Source organism: Xenopus laevis, chromosome 5S, assembly GCF_017654675.1.
Source record: "Xenopus laevis strain J_2021 chromosome 5S, Xenopus_laevis_v10.1, whole genome shotgun sequence".
NCBI classification, from domain to species: domain Eukaryota; kingdom Metazoa; phylum Chordata; class Amphibia; order Anura; family Pipidae; genus Xenopus; species Xenopus laevis.
Window position 1 is genome coordinate 18,568,827 of NC_054380.1, and position 21,936 is coordinate 18,590,762.

The following is a 21,936-nucleotide window of genomic DNA, read 5'->3' on the forward strand; positions in this document are numbered from 1 at the left end:
GGAAAAGAATGAAGTTGGGCAGAACACAGACATAATCATTAGATCAGAGGCAGTTGTCATGAGGCAATGTAAAAAGGTGGGGATGAAAGGTAAACAGGTGGCAGTTGCCAGAATAGTCTGGGCATCCGTGTGTCCCAGGGTCTGGTTATTTAGGTCTTGGCTGCCATAAGGTGGGAAGTGGTGACCTGATATGTGCGTGTCTGTATATTTGGGTAGTTAAAACAAATGTGCTTTTGCAAAAATTGTGCCACTTTTGCAACTTCATTTGGCCATAATGAGCATTCCATAGTCCCCAGACATGATGCCAGTAAGATCTTTTTGGAGAACGGATCACATTAAAGGGATACTGTCATGGGGAAAACATTTTTTTCAAAATGAATCAGTTAATAGTGCTGCTCCAGCAGAATTCTGCACTGAAATCCATTTCTCAAAAGAGCAAACAGATTTTTTTATATTCAATTTTGAAATTTGACATGGGGCTAGACATGTTGTCAATTTCCCAGCTGCCCCAAGTCATGTGACTTGTGCCTGCACTTTAGGAGAGAAATGCTTTCTGGCCGGCTGCTGTTTTTCCTTCTCAATGTAATTCTGCTGGAGTAGCACTATTAACTGATGTGCTTGGAAAAAACATTTTTTCCATGACAGTATCCCTTTAACTATACTCAAAATTGGAGCAAAATACTCATCTCATCACCTTGCCCTTGAGCCAGACCTGGGACATAGGAAACTGTAATTAACTCTGAGCCAAGTTGATCCAGGGAGTAATACAACTGCCATTCTAGGGTCAGAAAGGAATTTTCTCCCTCTCCCCCCAGAGATGTCTTTAGATCAATAAGCAGTTGAGCAGTTTTCATTTGACTCAAAGGTCCAACTTGATGGATGTGTCTCTTTTCAACCTCATGAATTATGTTAAGGGCCCAGGTAAATGCTTTTATTACCTTAACCACTGAAATGCTCCGGGGATGACATTTGCTATGGATTAATGACATTTGAGATGCAACAGGTTTTCCATAGTAATAGAGGTTTTCCCAGCAGCCTGAAAACCACTGTCACTGAAGTTGCCTGATACCCCCTTAAAGATTTGGTTTCTCCCAGACAGCAGCAGTTGAGTCATCTGATTTTCTGATCTCCAGTTACTGGCAGGGATATATACTAAAGCTAAATCTATATATACGGTAAATACAGTAATCAGCTTTACTTCTGTACAAAAAACTATACAGTTGGCCAACTCTCAAAAAATGGCAATAAGATTTATTCAAGCATAAAAAACCTCCTTAGAGCTCAACACAAAATGTAATTCATTTAAAGTTTTTCTGTTTTTTTTTTTAACAGAAATCTTTAAACTGACCTTCGTAGATTATTGATCCTATTACTTCAAAGGGTTCTTATATGTAAGTAAAAGAAAGTCTTAAAGGCAATGGCTACCCTTATGCAGCATCGGACTGGGTCTCTAGCACCCAAGACCCACTCTCAGTATAATTAGATACAGACATGACTAAGGGGCCCATTTACTTAGCTGGAGTGAAGGAATGAATAAAAAAAACTTCAAATTTTTTTTTGGCTACTTCGACCTTCGACTCGAACGAAAAATCGTTCGACTATTCGTTCGTCTCTTTAAGAAAAAACTTCGACCCCCTAGTTCGCCACCTAAAAGCTACCGAAGTCAATGTTAGCCTATGGGGAAGGTCCCCATAGGCTTCCTAAGCATTTTTTGGTCGAAGAAAAATCGTTCGATCGATGGATTAAAATCCTTTGAATCGAACGATTTGAAGGATTTAATCGTTCGATCGTACGATTTTTCATTCGGTCGAACGAATAGCGCTAAATCCTTCGACTTCGATATTCGAAGTATTTAACTTCAACAGTGGAATATCGAGGGTTAAATAACCCTCAATATTCGACCTTAAGTAAATTTGCCCCTTAATGTATGATGCATCATAAAGATCTACAGTGGGGGGGGGGAAGCCTAATGGGAATCCTTCTTGGCTGGGGCCCACCGGAAGATCCTCTACTACATTTTCAATCTGACCCACATTTGGCAGAGGGAACCGTTGCTGTGATCCAGTCCGGCTATTCAGTTAATTTTTTTTCATAGCCCAAATTAGAATTCACATACAACAGACTAGAGGGAAAGGCTGAATTTAGCTTATCACATTATTCATTGATCTGACAACGACTGAATAGTCCCAGGCAAAGCGAAGCAGTCCAGTCTCGAGACACGTATATAGGGCAGCCACAGGATGGAAAGACATGTACTGAACACATACAAGAATTTTAACAGTCATTCCTTTTTATGATTTCAAATACAGAAAGCAGATAGGCACCAAAGGCTTAATGTTTCGTTCAAAGCAGAAATATACAAATTCAGAGGGGTTTAACAGATTTACGGCTGAGCCACACAGTGAATGTTGATATCAGCAACTTGTAGTGGAGATCGGAATGTTGCTTCAGCTAAATGGGAAATGATCAGCAGAAGGTAGTGGTGTTCTAAATGTTACCATGGGTATCAGCAATCAATATGCCATTGGCCTCACATCTAAGAATCTCAGGCTATTATGGGTAGGGTCCACCAGGTACACTTGGATGTGGTTTCCATGTTAAGCCCATTTGAAGTTCACATTTGGTCAAGAACATATATAAAAACATTGGTTTTAATAGTCACCTGACATAGTTCCAGGAGTACTCAGAGCACAAATAAGCACTCACCCTAAATCTCAATCTAACTGCTCTCCAGGTTGGACCCCATTAGCTCATTACAAGATTAAAGATATATAGAAACATTAGGATAACAGTCACCCTGGTATAGGGGTACCCAGAGAACAAATAAATATCCCTTAATTGCAGCTTAACAGGCCTTCAGACTTAGCCCCCAAGCTCATAACAAGGTTCCAGATATAAAGAAACATTGGGGTAACCTTCACCCTGCTATTGTTCCAGGGGTCTCCATATAGTGATACAAAGTGTTGCAATGACACGAGGTACGCTAGCATTCCCTTTTCTTGCGGAGGTCTGTTGACTGAATCCTCCCATTTCCATATAAGGTGCAATATAAGGTGCCATTGCCAGTTGCGACAAACACTTACATCGACAGTATGGAGTCTGCGCAAATAGGGAGCCGTGTCATGACGCTGAGTTGAATACCCAGGAAATGACATTGGCGCATGTTGCGTCACGAATGTGGAGGTGAGGGAAGTGCGCGAACACAGAGATTTTCGCGTCTAATTGAATGGGGTATTTATACTTTAGATAGCTTGGTGACACATCAGAATTCCCCTTGACAAAGGCTATAGTGCCGAAACGTTGCGGCATTCTCATCATTAGCGCATCTGCCCCTTGTGTTTGTCTCTCTTTTTGCCTCGATCTTGTAACTAGGTGGTATATATATATCTGTGTTGATACCACTATGTATAAACTATCTTGTATAATATACCAGCCTATCTGATGTATACTTGTTTGTTATATTTTTTATAAAAGAGGATTTGTCTAATACCACCTTTGTTTGTCAAAGATTTTTTCTTCAAGTGCGCATACCCTTTCTATTTTGTATATTGTTCCAGGGGTACTCAGGGCACAAATAAGCACTTACCCCAAATCTCACCCTAACTGGCCTTGAAGCACTGGGATACAAGCTTACTCATGGCTCTCTCAAAACTGATACTTGTCCCATCACTACGTATAGTACAGAGGTGCTATCTACTGCGTATATGTTTGCTAACCATCTTCAGCCTTAAGCCAACAGTTTTCCTTGCCACTTGTAACTAGTCAATTCCACAATTCCTCAAAGAGTGTCTCAGCAGACCATTATTCATTTGACTCCAGCCAACAGGGAGGACCTTGTAGGATCGCTTTTTTATAAGAGAGTTCTCTATTGACTCGAGCCTTGCTTCTAAAAATCAAACTTGCCACCAAAATTATATTAAAGGGGAAGGAAACCTAGTCGGCGCAAACCCCCACCCCCCCTCCCGTTTGTTGCCCACCCTCCCTCCTCCCCCCTGGCCTACCTGTCCCGCTGGGCAAATGCCCCTAACTTGTTACTTACCCTTCTGCGCAGGTCCAGTCCAGGGAGTTCACCGACGACATCTTCTTCTGCTGACTAGGTTTCCTTCCCCTTTAAGGGGGTTATTTATTAGACCAAATGGTAAAAACTTTTATTATAAAATCTGAATTTGTTTGGAAAAGAGATTTATTATACCCTGAGAATGCAAAAAGAAACTGAAAATACTCCATCCTAAACCTGTCGAGGTCCTGTTTGCAATTTGAAGATATTATTGGATGTGCTGGGTTTTGTATGATAATATGAAATAATATTTTGGGCTTTTCCAGGATTTCAGAAAAAATTGTAACTTTTCGGGAATGAAACCTGGAATTCGGATATTCAGCGAGAAAAAGTCACGGTTTACCAGCGACAATTCGTAGAAATTGCGGTTTTCGTGCGACAAGCCGAAAAAGTTGGGAGTTTTTTGGTGTTTTTAATGATAAATAAGGGTAAATTGCGGATTCTAGTTTGGTCTGACTTTTTTCGTTCGGATTTCGATAAATAACCCAGAACTTGACATGATTTTGCACTGATCCAACAAATCATCTCATGTTGAAAATCACTTGAAGCAATTGTGGATCTGTTAAAGGACCACCCTTGTCTTTTGTTTCAGCTGATAAACCAGAGAGTGATTGGTCCACATTTACGGATTTTGGGGTGTGGGAGCACAAGCACAATAGATTGTACAAATTGGGCATAATTTACTGCATTGCACAAATAAATCTGAGAGAGTAAATGCTTGAAATTGGCGTGTCTACAATTGCCTTTAAAGGAATTGTTCAGTGTAAAAATAAAAACTGGGTAAATAGATAGGCTGTGCAAAATAAAAAATGTTTCGAATATTGTTAGTTAGCCAAAAATGTAATGTATAAAGGCTGGAGTGACTGGATGTCTAACATAACAGCCAGAATACAACTTCCTGCTTTTCAGCTCTCTTGGTTTACACTGTCTGGTTACCAGGCAGTAACCAATCAGAGACTTGAAGGGGGACCACATGGGTCATATCTGTTGCTTTTGAATCTGAGCTGAATGCTGAGGATCAATTGCAAACTCATTGAACAGAAATGTACCAAGTGCCTCCCCTTCAAGTCACTGACTAACTCAGGTTTAGAGAGCTGAAAAGCAGGAAGTAGTGTTCTGGCTATTATGTTAGACATCCAGTCACTCCAGCCTTTATACATTACATTTTTGGCTAACTAACTAGATTAGAAACATTTTTTATTTTGCACAGCCTATCTATTTACCCAGTTTGTTTTGTCACACTGAACTGTTCCTTTAAATCCAAAACAATATAATCATTATGGGTCAATTAGTTCTGATCAGCCTGCGTTTTGTGATTTATGAGTGGAAATAAATCCAATCAAATGACAATGAACTGTTCTAATTGTGATTAATCAGTTAGTAAAGGATCAATTCCAATAATATTGAAATTGATTGAATCAACAGGAAATTGGTTCATAGTCTCCTATGGGATTGGATAGCTCAGACAGACTTAATTCCGTGGCTAATATAATGAATTATGAAGGCTGGGACAACCCAATATTTTTTGGAATGGAATTGGTCGACATAATCAATAAGTCAGTAGGGAAAATGATTGCACAGATGGAATGGGATTCCCAGTTTAAATGAAAACGATACCCCCAAAATGAATACTTAAGCAACAGATAGTTTATATCAAATTAAGTAGCATATTTAAGAATCTTATCAAACTCAAATTTATATTTAAGTAAATATTGCCCTTTTATATCTCTTGCCTTGAGCCACCATTTTGTGATGGTCTGTGTGCTGCCTCAGAGATGACCTGCCCAGAAATACTGCAGCTCTAACTGTAACAGGAAGAGATCACCTGACCAGAAATACTGCAGCTCTAACTGTAACAGGAAGAGGTGTTGAAGCAAAAGACACAACTCTGTCTGTTATTTGGCTCATGTGACCTAAGAAGTATAGTGTGTTTGGTTTGTTTGTGTGCAGAGTGAATCGTACGATCCCAGGGGGTGGCCCTTATTTTTTAAAATGGCAGTTTTCTATTTATGATTACCCAATGGCACATACTACTAAAAAAGTATATTATTATGAAAATGGTTTGTTTACATGAAGCAGTGTTTTACATAAGAGCTCTTTTATGCAATATCTTTCTATAGAGACCTACATTGTTTGGGGGGTATAGTTTTCCTTTAATAACTCTGCCCCTAACAAATAAATAATGATTAAAAACCAATAGGACCGTTCTGTCCAACTTCTGTGGCATCAAGGGCTGGAAGTTTTGACCGTGCCCAGATTTGAAGCCACACCTGCTGTAAGCCACACCCATATTACCACACCCAACATTGAAGAAGAATTAACCTCCCTCCTAAGGAGAAAGTCCCATCCACTAGCCCTCATATGCTCCATCCCCGAATATGCTCCATCTCCGCATAGCACACTACTTAAAAGTGTCGATGAAAGCCACACAGACCTCTGTGCAGATCTCACAGGCACCATCTTTGGATCCTCTTCTTCCCTTCAACTATCTACAAACAAACTGGCTGCAACGCGCACAAAACCTAGGAGCAGATTTATCAAAGGTCGAGGTGAATTTTCAAATGAAAAAAAAAATAGAATTTGAGCTATTTTTGTGTACTTCGATTAGGGAATAGTCCAAATATGATTCGAATCTGACAGAAATTCGAAAAATTTGAATATCGAAATTGATCATGTACGGTCTCTTTTAACCTATGGGGAACCTCCTAGAACCTATTTGGAGTCAATTGGTCGACTTTGAAAAATCAAAGTTTTTTTTGTGGAAAAACTTTGAATCGAATTTGATCAAATGCGCTATTCCTTTGTTTCGGACGATTCGAATTCGGACGAATACGGACCTATTGATCAAAAATGGACCTATTCGACCAAAAAAAAAAAACCTTTCAATTAATTTCGGTTGGTCTTTTTGAATTTCGAACTTTTTTCAATTTGAAATTCGACCCTTGATAAATATGCCCCTTAGTGTCGTCGGTCCTTTAGCGAATGTATACGAAGATGGAGCCCGCGAGATCCACTGCGCTACTCTGCATGGAGAGGCCTGTGCAACATTCAGCGACACTTTTTAAAAATAGTGGACTATGCTCCAGGGGAAGTGGGGAGAAAGGCGGCTAGTGGATGGGGACTTTCTTTTTGGGGGGAGGTTTAGTTCTCCTTTAAGGCCATACTGCAAGACTAACGGCATATCAGACACAGGAGACACCCAAGTGCCGGAGCCAACTGATCCCATGTCATTCTGTCTATTTGTACCCACGTGCACTGGCACTCACACTGCATGTACCTCACTACTAACCCTCCAGCTTATACTGAACTGGGAACCCAAGCACCCCACTTCTGACCCTCCAGTTGATGAATCTCCGCATGGGATGGGCGAAGTTTTTCACCTTGTTTCGGCGCGGAAATGACGTCTATAGACTTGTATGGCGTTGTACGTCAAAAAAAAAAATTTGCAATGCGTCAAAAAGTTTTGACGCCCATAGACTTTAAAGGGCATGTAAAGTCTAAAATAGAATAAGGCTAGAAATGCTGTATTTTGTTTACTAAATATAAACATGAACTTACTGCACCACAAGCCTAATCAAACAAACAATTTATGCTTTCAAAGTTGGCCACAGGGGGTCACCATCTTGTAACTTTGTTAAACATCTTTGCAAGACTAAGACTGTGCACATGCTCAGTGTGGTCTGGGCTGCTTAGGGATCGTCATAAACAAAGCTGCTTGAGTTCTGCATGGCTGGGAAGTAAGGCGGGGCTCCCCCTGCTGTTCATAAGTATGATTGTTTCCCTGCAGAGCAGTTAGGGACCGTCTGACAATTCCTATCCACAGCAGTAAATGAAGGGAGAATTTCACTGCATACGGTCAGGTTTCTTATAAAAACGGTACATATTTTTTAATTTAAGTATATTGGACATAGGTTTCTTTTTCATTAAAGAAAGTAAAAATGGGATTTTATGTTTTTGCCTTTACATGCCCTTTAATGGGCGTGTGCGACATTTTGCCGGAGGCAAATTTTTGGCGAAACGGGTCACATTCGCCCAAGCTTAATCTCTTCTTAATGAACTATAACTCCCAACTTCTAAAGCCGATATTGTACAACTCCCAGCACCCTGCTACCAATCCTGACATTACTGACCTAAGGTTCCCAGAGACACAAAGATTTTTCTTTGGCGAAAGACCGATTTTAGCGAAATCCGACCTATCCGTCAGATTATCGTAAAGTTAGTGGGAATCGAACGATCATGCATTTTACGATTTTTTTGTCCGACATCTGTCAGAAAATTGATCGGCCGGGTTGAAAAATCTTTATGGGTCCCAGTGCAACGTATCTATGGAAATATCGCCTGAAATGGTCTTTTTAGTTGATGGACACGTCGCACATTTAAAGGATTGTTTCGAGGTGATTGTTGTGTCACGACAAAGAAAAGATCTTTTAAAGCTCTTCACATCTATAACCAACTTTAGCCCCACAACAACTATATATATATATATATTGTACAACTCCCTGCACCCCAGTTCAATACAACCCCCTGCAGGCTCTCAGGCCCAGCGTGTCTCTTATGGTCATTTCCCCCGCGGTTACAGAATAACTCAGAGGAGGCACAAGATGACTGATGGGATTTGTAGTCGCACGCCATGAGGAGAGCTGCCAGAAGAAGAAGAAGGAGGAGGACAGTACAGGGTTGCTTCTCCCAGCGGGGCAGGCGCGTCACTGGCAGCCGGGTCACTGCTCCCCTCGCCTGTATCCCACGGCTGCGCACGGACCCCCCTCTCAGCTGGAGGCGGTAGTGCGTCTGCGTGTCACTGCGCCGCTTCCATATTAAGTAGTTCCTCGCTCTCCCCTCAGCCGGGATCCCTGACACACACACAGTCACACGCACCGGGACCAGCGCCGCCATGCCTGGCATGATGGAAAAGGGCACCGTGTTTCTGGGCAAGAACAGAGCCAAGAGCCCGTCCAGCGCCTCCAATGGCCATTGTTCCGAGGACAGCGGCGGCAGCGACGACGACGAGCACGGTGGTAGCCTCGAACTAGAGCGAATGAGTGAGAGACGCAGCGGCTCCGGGTCAGTGGTGGGGTCTCTTCCAGTCCGGGGCTTCCGGCGGCCGCTTATTGTGGGGAAGAGAGAGGGGAAAGCGCAGGAAGTGGGGAAATCCCGGACTGGATGAGGCGCTCGCTGCTGCTGTCATGGAGCCGGCTGAGGGCTGTGTGTGAGTGCGAGTGCCCATGGCAGCTCCGGCTATAGCCTGTCCTGTTTTTCCTCCCTGTGCAGATGTGGGCATGCGGGTGGGAGCCGATTTCCAGGCCCGGATCCCGGACTTCGATCCCGGTGAGTATTTCCTATTTCCCAGGCCGTGGTAGCCTCGGTAGGGAACCCCCCCCCCCATGGACGGCTCTGCTGCTCAGTGGGTGCCGGGAGTTGGAGCTTAGTGGCTGACACGTGATATCTGCAGGATAAAGGCCCGTGACACTAGCGACCCTCCAGCTGGGCTGGGAGTTGTAGTTCTGTGATAGCCCGGGGGGTGTGTCCAACCTGCTGCCCATCGCTGGGTTCCTGCGAGTTGTAGTTCAGGGGAGTCTCAATGTGGCTGCTGCAGAACCTCTTGTATTGAGCAGGTGCCAGCAAAGCTTTCTGTCCTTCCCATTCAACTCCCTGCATTCCCACAGTCACGGCTTTAAGGAGATGCTGGGAGTTGCAGTTCAGTGGCAGCTGGAGGGCCTCCCAAAAATATAGCTTCATATGGGGGGGGAGGGGCGTGGCTGCTGCAGAACCTCTTGCATTGGAACACATAGTCCCCCCCCCGCAGTTGGGCTTTTCCTTCTCTCTGGCTGGAACTGCAACTTCAGGACACAGGGATGCTGGGAGTTGTCCCTCTTTGGCAGTAGTCCTTACAATAAAGGCTGCTCGGTACAGTAGGTAGGTGGGTAGGTGACCCTCGAGCACTTGCAGGCGGGGGCTCCTTTCCTTACTCCCAGACAGGGGCCACTATACATATATCTGTTGACTTGCCCTTGAACCTGGTGTGGGTTGTGGGCATCTCTAGGGGAGACATGATGGGGATAAGTGTGCGGCAGGGGGGTGGCTCTCTATAGGCACCAATAAATGGAGACTGCTCTTGGCAAACCTGGACCCTCACAATTGCATACGCCAGCGGAAAAGGCATCAGAACTGTTACCATAGTAACGGAGAGGAGTCCCTAGCAACACAACATACCATTGAGGTTCCTATGAACCTTTGCACAGGGGGGGGGCACCAGACTGTATGAAACTGCTCAGAGAACAGGGGCAGATACTCAGTAGTACTTTAGCTGCTGCTCTCTCTGAATTTCCACGTGGAAATAGGTTAAGGCCCTTGATCCCTGATAGAGACAGTCACATGGGGGCCCCCCATCTCTCCCAGCAGCTCCAGCCTGTGCCATGTCATGGTGCCAGCTGCAACCTAACAAAATGAAGGAAACAAAGGGGAAATAAACCCCCTATCACCAAATAAATAAGAGGGTAACTAAAAATCAGTTAATAATTCTGTATGGTTTCACCATAATCAAGTTACCCTTCCCTTTATCCCGCCCATGGATCTGTCTGTCTGCACAGTCTACTGTTCCTTTTTTATTATATACAGTGTTTTTAAGTGGTTAAATTACAGCCTTGAGACTGCGCCCTCTGGTGGCTGCAAAGTAGAATGCTGGTTAAGATGGTCCTTTCCTTAAAGGAGAACTAAACCCTAAAAGTTAATATGGCCAAAAATGGCATATTTTATATACTGAACTTATTGCACCAGTCTAAAGTTTCAGCTTGTCAATTGCAGCAATGATCCAGGACTTCAAACTTGTCACAGGGGGTCACCATCTTGGAAAGTGTCTGTGACACTCACATGCTCAGTGGGCTCTAGGGTTACCACCTGGTCGGTATTTTACCGGCGTGGCCGGTAAAAATGATGCTTGATGCCAATGTTATTAATAGGAAAAAATGACAAGAATATAGGAAGGCCGTTATTTTTTTCCAGAAAAGGTGGCAACCCTAGTGGGCTCTGAGCAGCTGTTGAGAAGCTAAGCTTAGGGGTCGTCACTAATTATCCAGCAGAAAATGAGGTTTGTCTGTAATATAAGCTGATGCTACAGGGCTGATTATTAAATTCTGATGCTAATTGCACTGGTTTCTGTGCTGCCATGTAGTAATTATCTGTATTAATTACTAATCGGCCTTCTATTGTGAAATTTCTATTCTATGTGTACTGTATATTGTGAGTGGGTCCCTAAGCTCAGTAAGTGACAGCAGCACAGAGCATGTGCAGTGAATCGGCGGGAAAGAAGATGGGGAGCTACTGGGGCATCTTTGGAGACACAGATCTTTATTACTAAAGGGCTGTGGTTGCCTTGGGCTGGTACAGAAGCCTAAAACATAATGTACAACATTCCTAGCTACTTCTTTAGTTAGACTTTAGTTCTTATTTAATGCAACATATTGAGCATTGGAGTAATGTAACCTGTGGAGCTAATAGGGTTAAATCCCTTTGGGGGCATCAATATAAAAGGCTGAATACCCATTTAACCGTGTCTCTGATTTGAGGAAGTGACATCTTTAGAAGTGGCCGTGGTCACAGAAAAAAGTTTGAAAAACTTGCTATTGATAAGACCGGTAATCTGCAGACCCATCATCCTGCATCTCTATCTGCAACCCGCAGGTTACCCTCTTTTTTTTTTTTTTTTGTGGGTACCTGACCCGCTGCAGGACTCTACCACAGATCCCAAGCCAAACAGTCATGGTAGTAGGAGGATTTTGTACATAGAGAATCATGGTCTTGGGATAAATTTTTAGTGAAGCAGTATTCAGTTGTATGAAATTAAATCAAATGTGAAAAACTGGCCGTGCAAGTGCAAAAATGTGGGTACCCTTTTGCTAATTTGAATGAATGTAACTGCTCAATATCAGTTTGACTTTCCTCTGAAGAGCATCCTCAAAGCAACTCTCAAAAGATCTAAAAACAAAGATTGTTCAGTATCATGGTTTAGGGGGAGGCTACAAAAAGCTGTCTCAGAGGTTTAAACTGTCTGATTCAACTGTAAGGAATGGAATCAGGAAATGGAAGGCCACAGGCACAGTTGCTGTAAAACCCAGGTCTGGCAGGCCAAGAAAAATACAGGAGCGGCATATGCGGAGGATTGTGGTTACAGACAACCCAAAGATCACCTCTAAAGACCTGCAAGAACATCTTGCTGCAGATGGTGTATCTGGACATCGTTACAATTCAATGCAATTTGCACAAAGAAAATCTGTATGGCAGGGTAATGAGAAAGAAGCCCTTTCTGCACTCACGCTTGTTGTATGCAAAAGCTCATTTAGACAAGCCACAGTCATTTTGGAACAAAGTGCTATGGACTAATGAGACAAGTAATTTGGTCATAATAAAAAGCGCTTTGCATGGAGGAAGAAGAACACCACATTCCAAGAAAAACACCTGCTACCTACTGTCAAATTTGGTGGAGGTTCCATCATGTAGAGTCCTGCAGCGGACCGAGTACCCTCGGGTTACCCGCAAAAACATGCGGTACCCTGTGGGTTGCAGGTAGAAGGTGCGGGTTTGCGGGCCGCAGGTCTTCTAAATAGCGATATTTACTCCTTTTTTCTGGTCACGTCTACTTCCAATGACGTCACTTCCAGTTTACAATGACAGCACTTCCTAATTTTTGATGGTCAGCGGGTCCGGGTTGCGGATAAGGTACTTGTGGGTAGGGCCGGTTAGTGGTTCCAAGCGGGTAAGAATACGGGTTGGGTCCCAGAAAATGGACCCGCGCAGGACTCTACCATCATGCTGTGGGGCTAGTTCAGGGACTGGGGCCCTTGTTAAAGTTGAGGGTCGGATGAATTCAACCCAGTATCAACAAATTCTTCAGGATAATGTTCAAGCATCAGTCACAAAGTTACACAGGGGTTGGATATTCCATAAAGACAATGACCCTAAACACACTAGTAAATCTACAAAGACATTTATGCAGAGGGAGAAGTACAATATTCTGGAATGGCCGTCACAATCCCCTGATTTGAATATCATCGGAAATCTATGGGATGATTTGAAGCAGTCTGTCCATGCTCGGCAGCCATCAAATTTAACTGAACTGGAGGTATTTTGTATGGATACATTGTGTTCATTAGGATATTATAGCGGAAACTATTGCAAAAAGGAAAAGTTAATATAAGCTTTATTGTCCTAAAATAAGCAATTTTCTAAATATAATCAACTAAATATTTAGAATCTTTTCTGAAATAATCAAGTTTTTCACTTAGAAGTCAGATTTTCATTGACAGATCCGATATATCTTTTAGAGGGGGAGGGGCCTTTTGCTTAGAAGATGAATTAGCGCTCCCTCTATTAAAATCACCAGAGATCTTGTTTCCCTACATGTAGGATTTATGCTAAAGTCTGTTATTTTAGTTAGGGTTTGTTTGTGCTGGAGTTGGTTTTTTGAGTGAGCTCTAACGCTTCTGCTAGGGAAGGGAGCCCCCTAAAAGTTATTTTGGATCTAACTGTCAATGAAAATGTGACTCCCAACTCCTGCATAAAGAGACCATGAAGAGAAACATGCTGAGAGAGGGAGAGTGAACATAAACTTGATTATTCCAGAAACGGTACAGAATATTTAATTGATTGTATTTAGAAAGTTTCTTATTTCAGTATGCTGAAGCTTATGCTAAATTTAAATTTTTGCTATTTTAATTTTCTATTTAATTAGCAATAGATGCCTATGCTAGACGAATTCAGCATCTCGCAGTTGTAATAATCACATCATACCACACTGATCTCTGCTACAAGTAGCGAAAGTCACAAATGTCAGTGCATCCGTCATTCAACCATAGTTCCAAGAATATCTGAGGTAGAAAATACGTATTCACACTGAATTTCGCCCTAGCTGAGCTTTTATGTGTATCTAGGGAAGCAAATATGCGTTTTCAAATCTCCCTTGTAGGGGAGTTTGGGAACCTGTGCTCTATAGTCTGTGAGTTCTAGAGCCACCTGCTGGTCAGTTCCTCCGACTTTATATGCAGTTCAGAAGGAAAACCGAGAATTGTTCTGATGTTGCTCTACTAAGGAAAGAGATGGAAAAGAGTGTCTGAGGTTTCCAATTTCATTCAGAGGAACCGACAAGCAGGTGGCGCTGTTTATACAGTATTAATTATATTACCGGTTAAATAGCGTAATGGGATTAAAACAAAACAAAAAAAAAGACAAATTGAAAAAGTACTTAGAAAATCACCTCTATTATCAAGTAATTCTTTAAAAACAAAAAGTGGAATTTCTCCAGGCCGTTGCTCCTTTTATGTAACTGCACAAAAGTGACAAATACGCCCTTAAGTGTCATGGCCACATCAGCAAATAGAATGGGGGAGGGGTCATTAGAGCAGCTCCTTTCAGGTATATTATGTAACTCAGAACCAATAAGAGTGGTCTCTAATAATGTGCTTTTGTATTTCAGGTGCAACCAAGTACACTGATAAAGACAGTGGAGGGATGTTGGTGTGGTCGCCTCATCATAATATACCAGATCTGAAATGTAAGTTTGCCCATTTCATTCAGTGAATCAAGTTCTGGGCCGAACCAGACTATATTTTTTTCTCTCACTACAGGTATGAGACCTGTTATTCATAATGCTTGGGACCTGTGGTTTTCCTGAACTTTCTGTAATTTGGAACTTTATGCCTGAAGTCTCCTAAAGCAAGTAGCTCACTATCGGTAGCAAACTGAGCGAGAAACTTCAAGTGTGCCATTGCCTTTAAATTAGGGATGCACCGAATCCAGGATTCGGTTCGGGATTCGGCCTTTTTCAGCAGGATTCAGCCGAATCTCTCTGCCTGGCCGAACCAAATACTAATTTGCATATGCAAAGTAGGGGCGGGAAGGAAGTCACGTGACTGTCACAAAACAAGGAAGTAAAAATGTTTTCCCCTCCTCACCCCTGATTTGCATATGCAAATTAGGGTTTGGTTCGGTATTTGGCCAAATCTTTTGTGAAGGATTCGGGGGTTCAGCTGAATCCAGAATAATGGATTTGTGCATCCCTACTTTAAATGGCTTTTATAGAAGAGTGCTATGTTCCCCCCCAGGAATAAAATAACCACCCTTCTCTCTGCTATGGACGTTATTGCTGAACTGGAACTTAGCACCCTTCTGAGTGTGTTTCTTGCATCTTTTCTTGCAGTGGATGAGTATATTGCTATAGCAAAGGAGAAACATGGCTACAACGTAGAACAGGTATGCCGTCATTCATGTGCTGTGAGTTTGTGTACGTACTAGTGTCTCAAAGGCTTCAGCCATTCTAAATCCCAGCTCTTTTATACTGTTACTATCATATAACTCATAGATCTGAGAAATGTAATGTACTTTATTAGTCATGACGCTGACTTTTTATTAATGTTATTGCTTTTCTTTCTCATTACACCTTCTCCTCTTTATATTCCAGTCTGACATCCAGACATATGGCATGGTTGCTAGGGCTACTGATGCTTGCAACTGAACATTTTGTACAAAACAGCTTAATAAAAAAAAGGTTAAATAACAAATATATTGAGACTGCCTACTTTATATGGTTTCTTTCAGTACTTGTTCCAGTTGTAGTCGTGTCTCTGTGAGCACATGGCCCTGTTTGTATATTTATGTGCCAATATATATTTTAATATACATAGGTACTTGTTTCCTCTTGAGGCAACTTCAAATTTTGATTCAGTTGGGAGACAAAAGTGACACATGGGTTTTACCAGCAGCGTTTCACATTATTGCTCATGGGAAAGCTTTTGCAGGAGATCAGTCGCCCGCAGAAGCCGAGGTTTATCGCTGGCGATTAATCTCATTGCCCTTAAAAACTACAACATAAAAATCATGATGGAATCCTTTTATTTCTAAATGACACTGTTTACACTGAATTTTTACTCTTACCATATAAGAGTAAGAGGGGGTACACCCCCGAAACGTTGTAACCTTTTGGCTTGACATTAAACACGGGTAATAACCCTTGAGCAGATTACGTGTGCTGGAGTACTTTGTTTCGCCATAAAGACAGTACCCAGAAATCAAGTGCTTATTCTTTTTTTTTCTTCGAGGCTTTGGGCATGCTGTTCTGGCACAAACACAACATTGAGAAGTCCTTGGCCGACTTACCCAACTTCACCCCATTTCCCGACGAATGGACAGTTGAAGACAAAGTTCTCTTTGAGCAAGCTTTTAGCTTTCATGGGAAGAGTTTTCATCGAATTCAACAAATGGTAATGCAATCATCATTGCGTGTTCCTACCCTTAAAGTGATACTGACACAAAAAAAATTATTTTCAAAATATTAATCTACATTAAAAGTTGCATATAGGTCATGTTGATCGATTTTTTAGTGCTCTTTTATTGTAAGTAATTGTTACTTGAAGTTCCTATACCTGACTGTTTTGCCAACCTAACTGTCTCTTCTCAGCCTTTCAGTTAAAGTTTCTAATGCTAACGGACTATTGCTGCACAAATATGGCGGCCCCCTCCTAAGGGTTAAGAAAGGTAATGCAGAGGCACGCCAGGCCGGCCAGGTGCCCTAAGCAACCCAGACGGCCAGCTCGCCCCTCCTTCTCCTGTGGTCGCTCGCATGCGCAGTGACGTCGGAGTAGGGGAGCGCGCAAGCTGGGTGGAAGGTGCTTCCGGTCTAGTGGTAGGCAGAAGAGGCAGTTGCCCAGCATCCCCTCAATCGTTGCACCCTAGGCAGCTGCCTCTTCTGCCTACCCCTTCTTCCGGCCCTGATGTAATGTAAAAGAATCACACAAATACTTTTATGGCAAAATTATAAATAGCATTCAAAAACAATGTTATGACAAACACAAAAAAAGGTTATTTTCTGGTATAAGTATCTCTTTAAAGGGATACTGATATCCGAAATAACCTTTTTTTTATTATCTATCATAACATTGTCTTTGAATGCTATTTATAATTTTGCCATAAAAGTATTTGCCTGATGCTTTTACATTACCTTTCTGACTACCCTGTTCCTGTATGAGGGGGTTGCCATATTTGTGCAGCAGTAGTCCGTTAGCATTAGAAACTCTAAACTGACAGACTAAGAAGGGACAGTCAGGTTGGCAAAACAGTCCGGTTTAGAAACTTCAAGTAACAATTACTTACAAAAGCAGAACTATCAGTGAAAAACGATTAACATGACCTATAGGTAACTTTTAATGTAGATTTATATTTTGAAAATCATTTTTTTAGTTTCAGTATCACTTTAAAACTGGCTGTACAATGGCAAAATGTAGATGATCTGCGAGTCGTAATGTAACGAAACTCTCCTTTTTAGCTTCCAGATAAGTCGATTGCTAGCCTAGTGAAGTATTACTATTCCTGGAAGAAAACACGGTCGCGGACAAGTCTGATGGACAGGCAAGCTCGGAAGTTAGCCAGCAAAACCAATCCCGGAGAAAGGTGGGTGAAGTTTGTGTTTAAGAATTCTTAACTGTTTATCTGCTGCTGTTAGGTTAGATTTTACATTTTGCGGGTTAAAACCCAGATCCATCAAAGTTATTCAAGGTTATAATTTGTAACAGAGTTTATTAACATTGTTCAATCATTCTGGAATGTCTCTTATCTATGCGCCACCTCGGGGTATACTCCTAACCGTGCAGGGCTGCCATCTTCAACCATTTTTTTCCAGCTGTCCATGACCACTCGTGTGCAATATGGAAACATTTTCTGTTTATTTCTGTATTGCACATGCAAACGATCCTGGACAGCTGCTCTTCACATGTGTGTGGTCCTGGACAGCCTTGAGGGGACCACATGGGTCATATCTGTTGCTTTTGAATCTGAGCTGAATGCTGAGGATCAATTGCAAACTCATTAAACAGATATGTCCCATGTGGCCTCCCTTCAAATCGTTGACCAACTCAGAGTTATAGAGCTGAAAAGCAGGAAGTAGTGTTTTGGCTATTATGTTAGACATCCAGTCACTCCAGCCTTTATACATTACAGTTTTGGCTAACTAACTATATTACAATTTTTTTTATTTTGCACAGCCTATCTATTTACACAGTTTTTATTTTCACACTGAACTGTTAATTTAAAAGCAAATAGTAAGGTCTGCAGTGCATAGAGCAGCAATCAAACCAACACAGCACATGCACCTAGGAGAAGCACTAGATGGGGGCTCTGCACTCAGAAAGCAGTCCCCCGGGCTGGTTATTTTTTGAGGAAGAGAAAGGCAAGCATAGAAATGGAAGGTAAGCCACTAGAACTACTGGGAGGGGACATAACAACTTGGCATCCCCCCAATGATTTTTTATTTTTAATTTCTGTCCCTCTTATAATGATGTTCTATTCAGTGCTATCAGAAAGCAAAAAAAAAAAAGGTTTCTGAGCAGTGTATTCCCCCTTTTCAACACTTCAATGAATAAGGTTTAGCTTGTTTGCATTGTTTATTCACGCGCTGAACAGGGCAAAATCTGAAATGGAAAGTCCCATTTTGCTTCCTGTTTGTACCTCCATAATCAATTGTCCACTAGTTCACTGAAAAGCATTCACTGTAATGAACTGCTCCTTATCTCACAGCCTAACAGGCTGTAGCTGGGGAGGGGGTTTGTTTATACAGAGGGTTTCTTGGTGAGCTGGTTGTTTTGATTTATTCTTACTTTTTGCCTATTTTTAATCTTTAGTCCTTTTAAAAAAGGGGTTATACAGCAGACACTAAGAATACTGCTGTCGCACCATACTAAAAGTTTAAGGGATACTGGGAAATCGGTTTTGTTTTTGTTATGTTTTTTTCTTCAAAAGGCATCAGTCAATAGTGCTGCCCCAGCAGACTTCTGCACTGAAATCTGTTTTTCAGCAAATGGATTTTAATATATTTAATGTTGAAATCTGACATATTGTCAGTTTCCCAGGTGCTCCCAGACATATGACTTGTGCTCACTCTTTACTGCTGCACTAAAAGTTGGAGTGATTTCCCCCCTCCCCAACAGCCCATCATCAGAACAATGGGAAGGTAACCAGACAACAGCTCCCTGGTAAATATAAGAACAGCGCTCAATAGTAAAAATCCATGTCCCACTGTGACTCCTTCTGTTACATTAAGTAGGAGAAACAACAGCCTGTTAGAAAGCAGTTCCAAAGTGCAGCACTGGCTCCTTCTGAAAGCACATGACAAGACAAAATGCCCTGAGATGGTGCCTACGCACGAATATTAAAACGAAAAAAATTCACTTGTTGGTATAGGAATGAAATTTTACATGGTAGAGTGAATTATTTGCAGTGTAATTTAGAAATATAAAATCATGACAATCCCATTAATTTTAGGGTGAACTGCAGTAGTTATAAGGCCATATCTTTATTTCACAATACCAATTCTCTACCTGTTTGCATGTATACATATGACAGGCTGCTTCCATGTTGGTTTTCTTGGCAACACCTAAGGGCCAGTTCACCCAGTAGTATGTTGCAGAATGTTTTATTAACATTTCGACTGGTCTTTATTTTTTTATAGTTTTTGAATCATTTGTTGGCTTATTTTGCCCTGCCCAGCTTTTAAATGGGGATTGCTAAAAACACGTTTACACGTTTACTGTTGTTACTTTTTCTTTCTTATTTTTCTGTTCAGACACTTTCTTCTTCATGTTTTAGTCTCACCACTGACTGGCTGGTAGGATAAGTTGGATCCTAGCAACCAGATAACTGCTGGAATTTCAAACAAAAAGTGAAATATTTCAAAAACCATAAAAACTGAAGATCAATGTCAAATTTTCTCAGGCTACCTCTGTCCACTTTGTATTACTGCAACTTAAATGGATGTAAATGAAAGAAGCAATCCTAGTGGTGAAAAAAACGATTACATTGTTTTTCTGACGTATCAGAATGTATGTATATTTCTATTTATATATTGGTACTTGCGCACGCAGTGCAGTGCGAGATCAGTGCAAATGTCACTGTTTATAACCTGATCTGCCATGTGACTCTCTGAAGAACTAGGATTAAACTGAAAATTCTCTTGTGTTTATGCCCAGTGACGAGGAGCTGGAGGAGCCAAATCCAAAGGATGGGCATGATAGTGATTATGACCCTAAAAAGGAAACAAAAAAGGAGGTAACGATAACACTTTTTTTTTTTTTTTTCGTTTATTCCTTGAAATGATTATACGTTTGTATTTATTATGTAGACCTAGTCGCACTCACAGGTCTTATAATCGTATAATGTAGAAAAAAGTGTTTTATTCAATGGCACAAACTGAAGTTTCAGCCTTTCTGATATAAAGTTTAGCAAACATCCACTGAAATACTATACATGGCGTGAACCCGAGATGACGTGCACTAATGACGTGTGACACTTGTGCAAATAGCAATAATTAAAATCTAAAATGTATCTTAAATGAATACATCATCAAAAAATACAATGTATCGAGCAATTGTTCTATATCACTTCCATCAACTAATTAGCAATATAACTACTCTCTACACAAAAAAGGAAAAAATAAGTGGAAAAAAAAAATAGAAAACCTCTAAAGAAGAAACAAAGAAAAAAAAGAGAATAAAGGTGGACGGCCATCCATTAATAACCGCTAATTAACCGTAGGCGTCTACTGCTGAGTAACCGTCGGTAGCATACTCGAGTTTTCTACAAAAAAACAACCATATTACAAACTAAAGGCATAACCGTAGTATATTATCATAGTTCTAAAGGGTAGTGTCCAATCGTCAGCACAACTTGTTACCTTTAAACCGTCCACTGCCGGTACATGTACGCAGTGTAGCAGTCGCATCTAGGAAATATACATTTCACTTCATAAACTACACACAGCTCAGTAGTTAGATACCGATATAAATGTAAAATACACTACCTGAGACTGTGCCATATGGAAATCTCAGTCGCATCTACAGCATATCAAACGCTGGTGCGCATATTTGTCAAGATATGTGTACGGATAACACTATGGGGCACATTTACCTAGGGTCGAATATCGAGGCTTAATTAACCCTCGATATTCGACCGTCTAAGTAAAATCCTTGGACATCGAAGTCGGAGGATTTTGCGCTATTCCTACGATCGAAGGAATAATCCTTCGATCAAACGATTAAATCCTTCGAATCGAACCATTCAAAGGATTTTAATCCATCGATCGAAGGATATTCCTTCGATCAGGAAATTGTTAGGAAGCCTATGGGGACCTTCTCCATAGGCTAACATTGGGTCAAAGAATTTTTTAAAGAGACAGTACTTCGACTATCGAATAGTTGAATGATTTTTAGTTTGAATCGTTCGATCCGAAGGTCGTAGTCGAAGGTCGAAGTAGCCCATTCGATGGTCGAAGTAGCCATATTCGACCATTCGAAATTCAAACTTTTTTTCCTCTTCCTTCACTCGAACTAAGTAAATGGGCCCCTATGTTTATGAATGTGCGTTAAAGTTGTAAATCGCATTTATGTCTGGGGCTCGTAACTAAAATGAATTAAACTCAAGAGACTGGTTTTTCTCCCAATTGTTAATTATATCATAGATGGAAAGTACAAGGAACTGTTTTATTAGTACAGCAGAAAAAGGAAATAGTTTTATTAAAAATTAGAATTATTTAATTAAAATGCAGTCTGTGAGAGATGGCTTTCCGATAATTTGGAGCTTTCTGGATAACTGGTTTCTGGACGATGGATCCCATCCCCCTTAAAAAGTATCCTTTTCAAGGGGCCCTATAATAAAAGTGATTTTTGAGAATTTTTCTAAATATAACATATTCAAATTTGGAACCTCGGCAGGGATGCCCCCTTTCCCCACTTTTATACGCACTTAGCATAGAGCCCTTAGCTGCTACTATAAGAAACTCAATACATATCTCAGGGGTCAATATCAACAGGGCACAGTTTAAAATAGTGGCGTCTTGCTCACGCTCA

The 21,936-nt window shown here is 41.4% G+C and overlaps 1 protein-coding gene across 7 annotated transcripts in view; it reads left to right on the forward strand.

Moving 5' to 3' along the window:
- Positions 1-8,080: 8,080 nt before the first annotated feature.
- Positions 8,081-21,936, forward strand: part of rcor3.S (REST corepressor 3 S homeolog) — a 34,242-nt gene continuing 20,386 nt past the window's right edge. Inside the window, exons 1-7 of one of the 7 annotated variants that reach the window (XM_018265017.2) lie at positions 8,081-9,096; positions 9,326-9,382; positions 14,523-14,600; positions 15,246-15,298; positions 16,144-16,305; positions 17,367-17,491; positions 20,062-20,140. In XM_018265017.2, coding sequence (XP_018120506.1) covers positions 8,949-9,096; positions 9,326-9,382; positions 14,523-14,600; positions 15,246-15,298; positions 16,144-16,305; positions 17,367-17,491; positions 20,062-20,140 — 702 coding nt within the window. In that variant the 5' untranslated portion in view covers positions 8,081-8,948. The remainder of the gene's footprint in view (positions 9,097-9,325; positions 9,383-14,522; positions 14,601-15,245; positions 15,299-16,143; positions 16,306-17,366; positions 17,492-20,061; positions 20,141-21,936) is intronic. The other 6 variants (XM_018265018.2, XM_018265019.2, XM_041564275.1 and 3 more) reach the window with 6 other exon arrangements.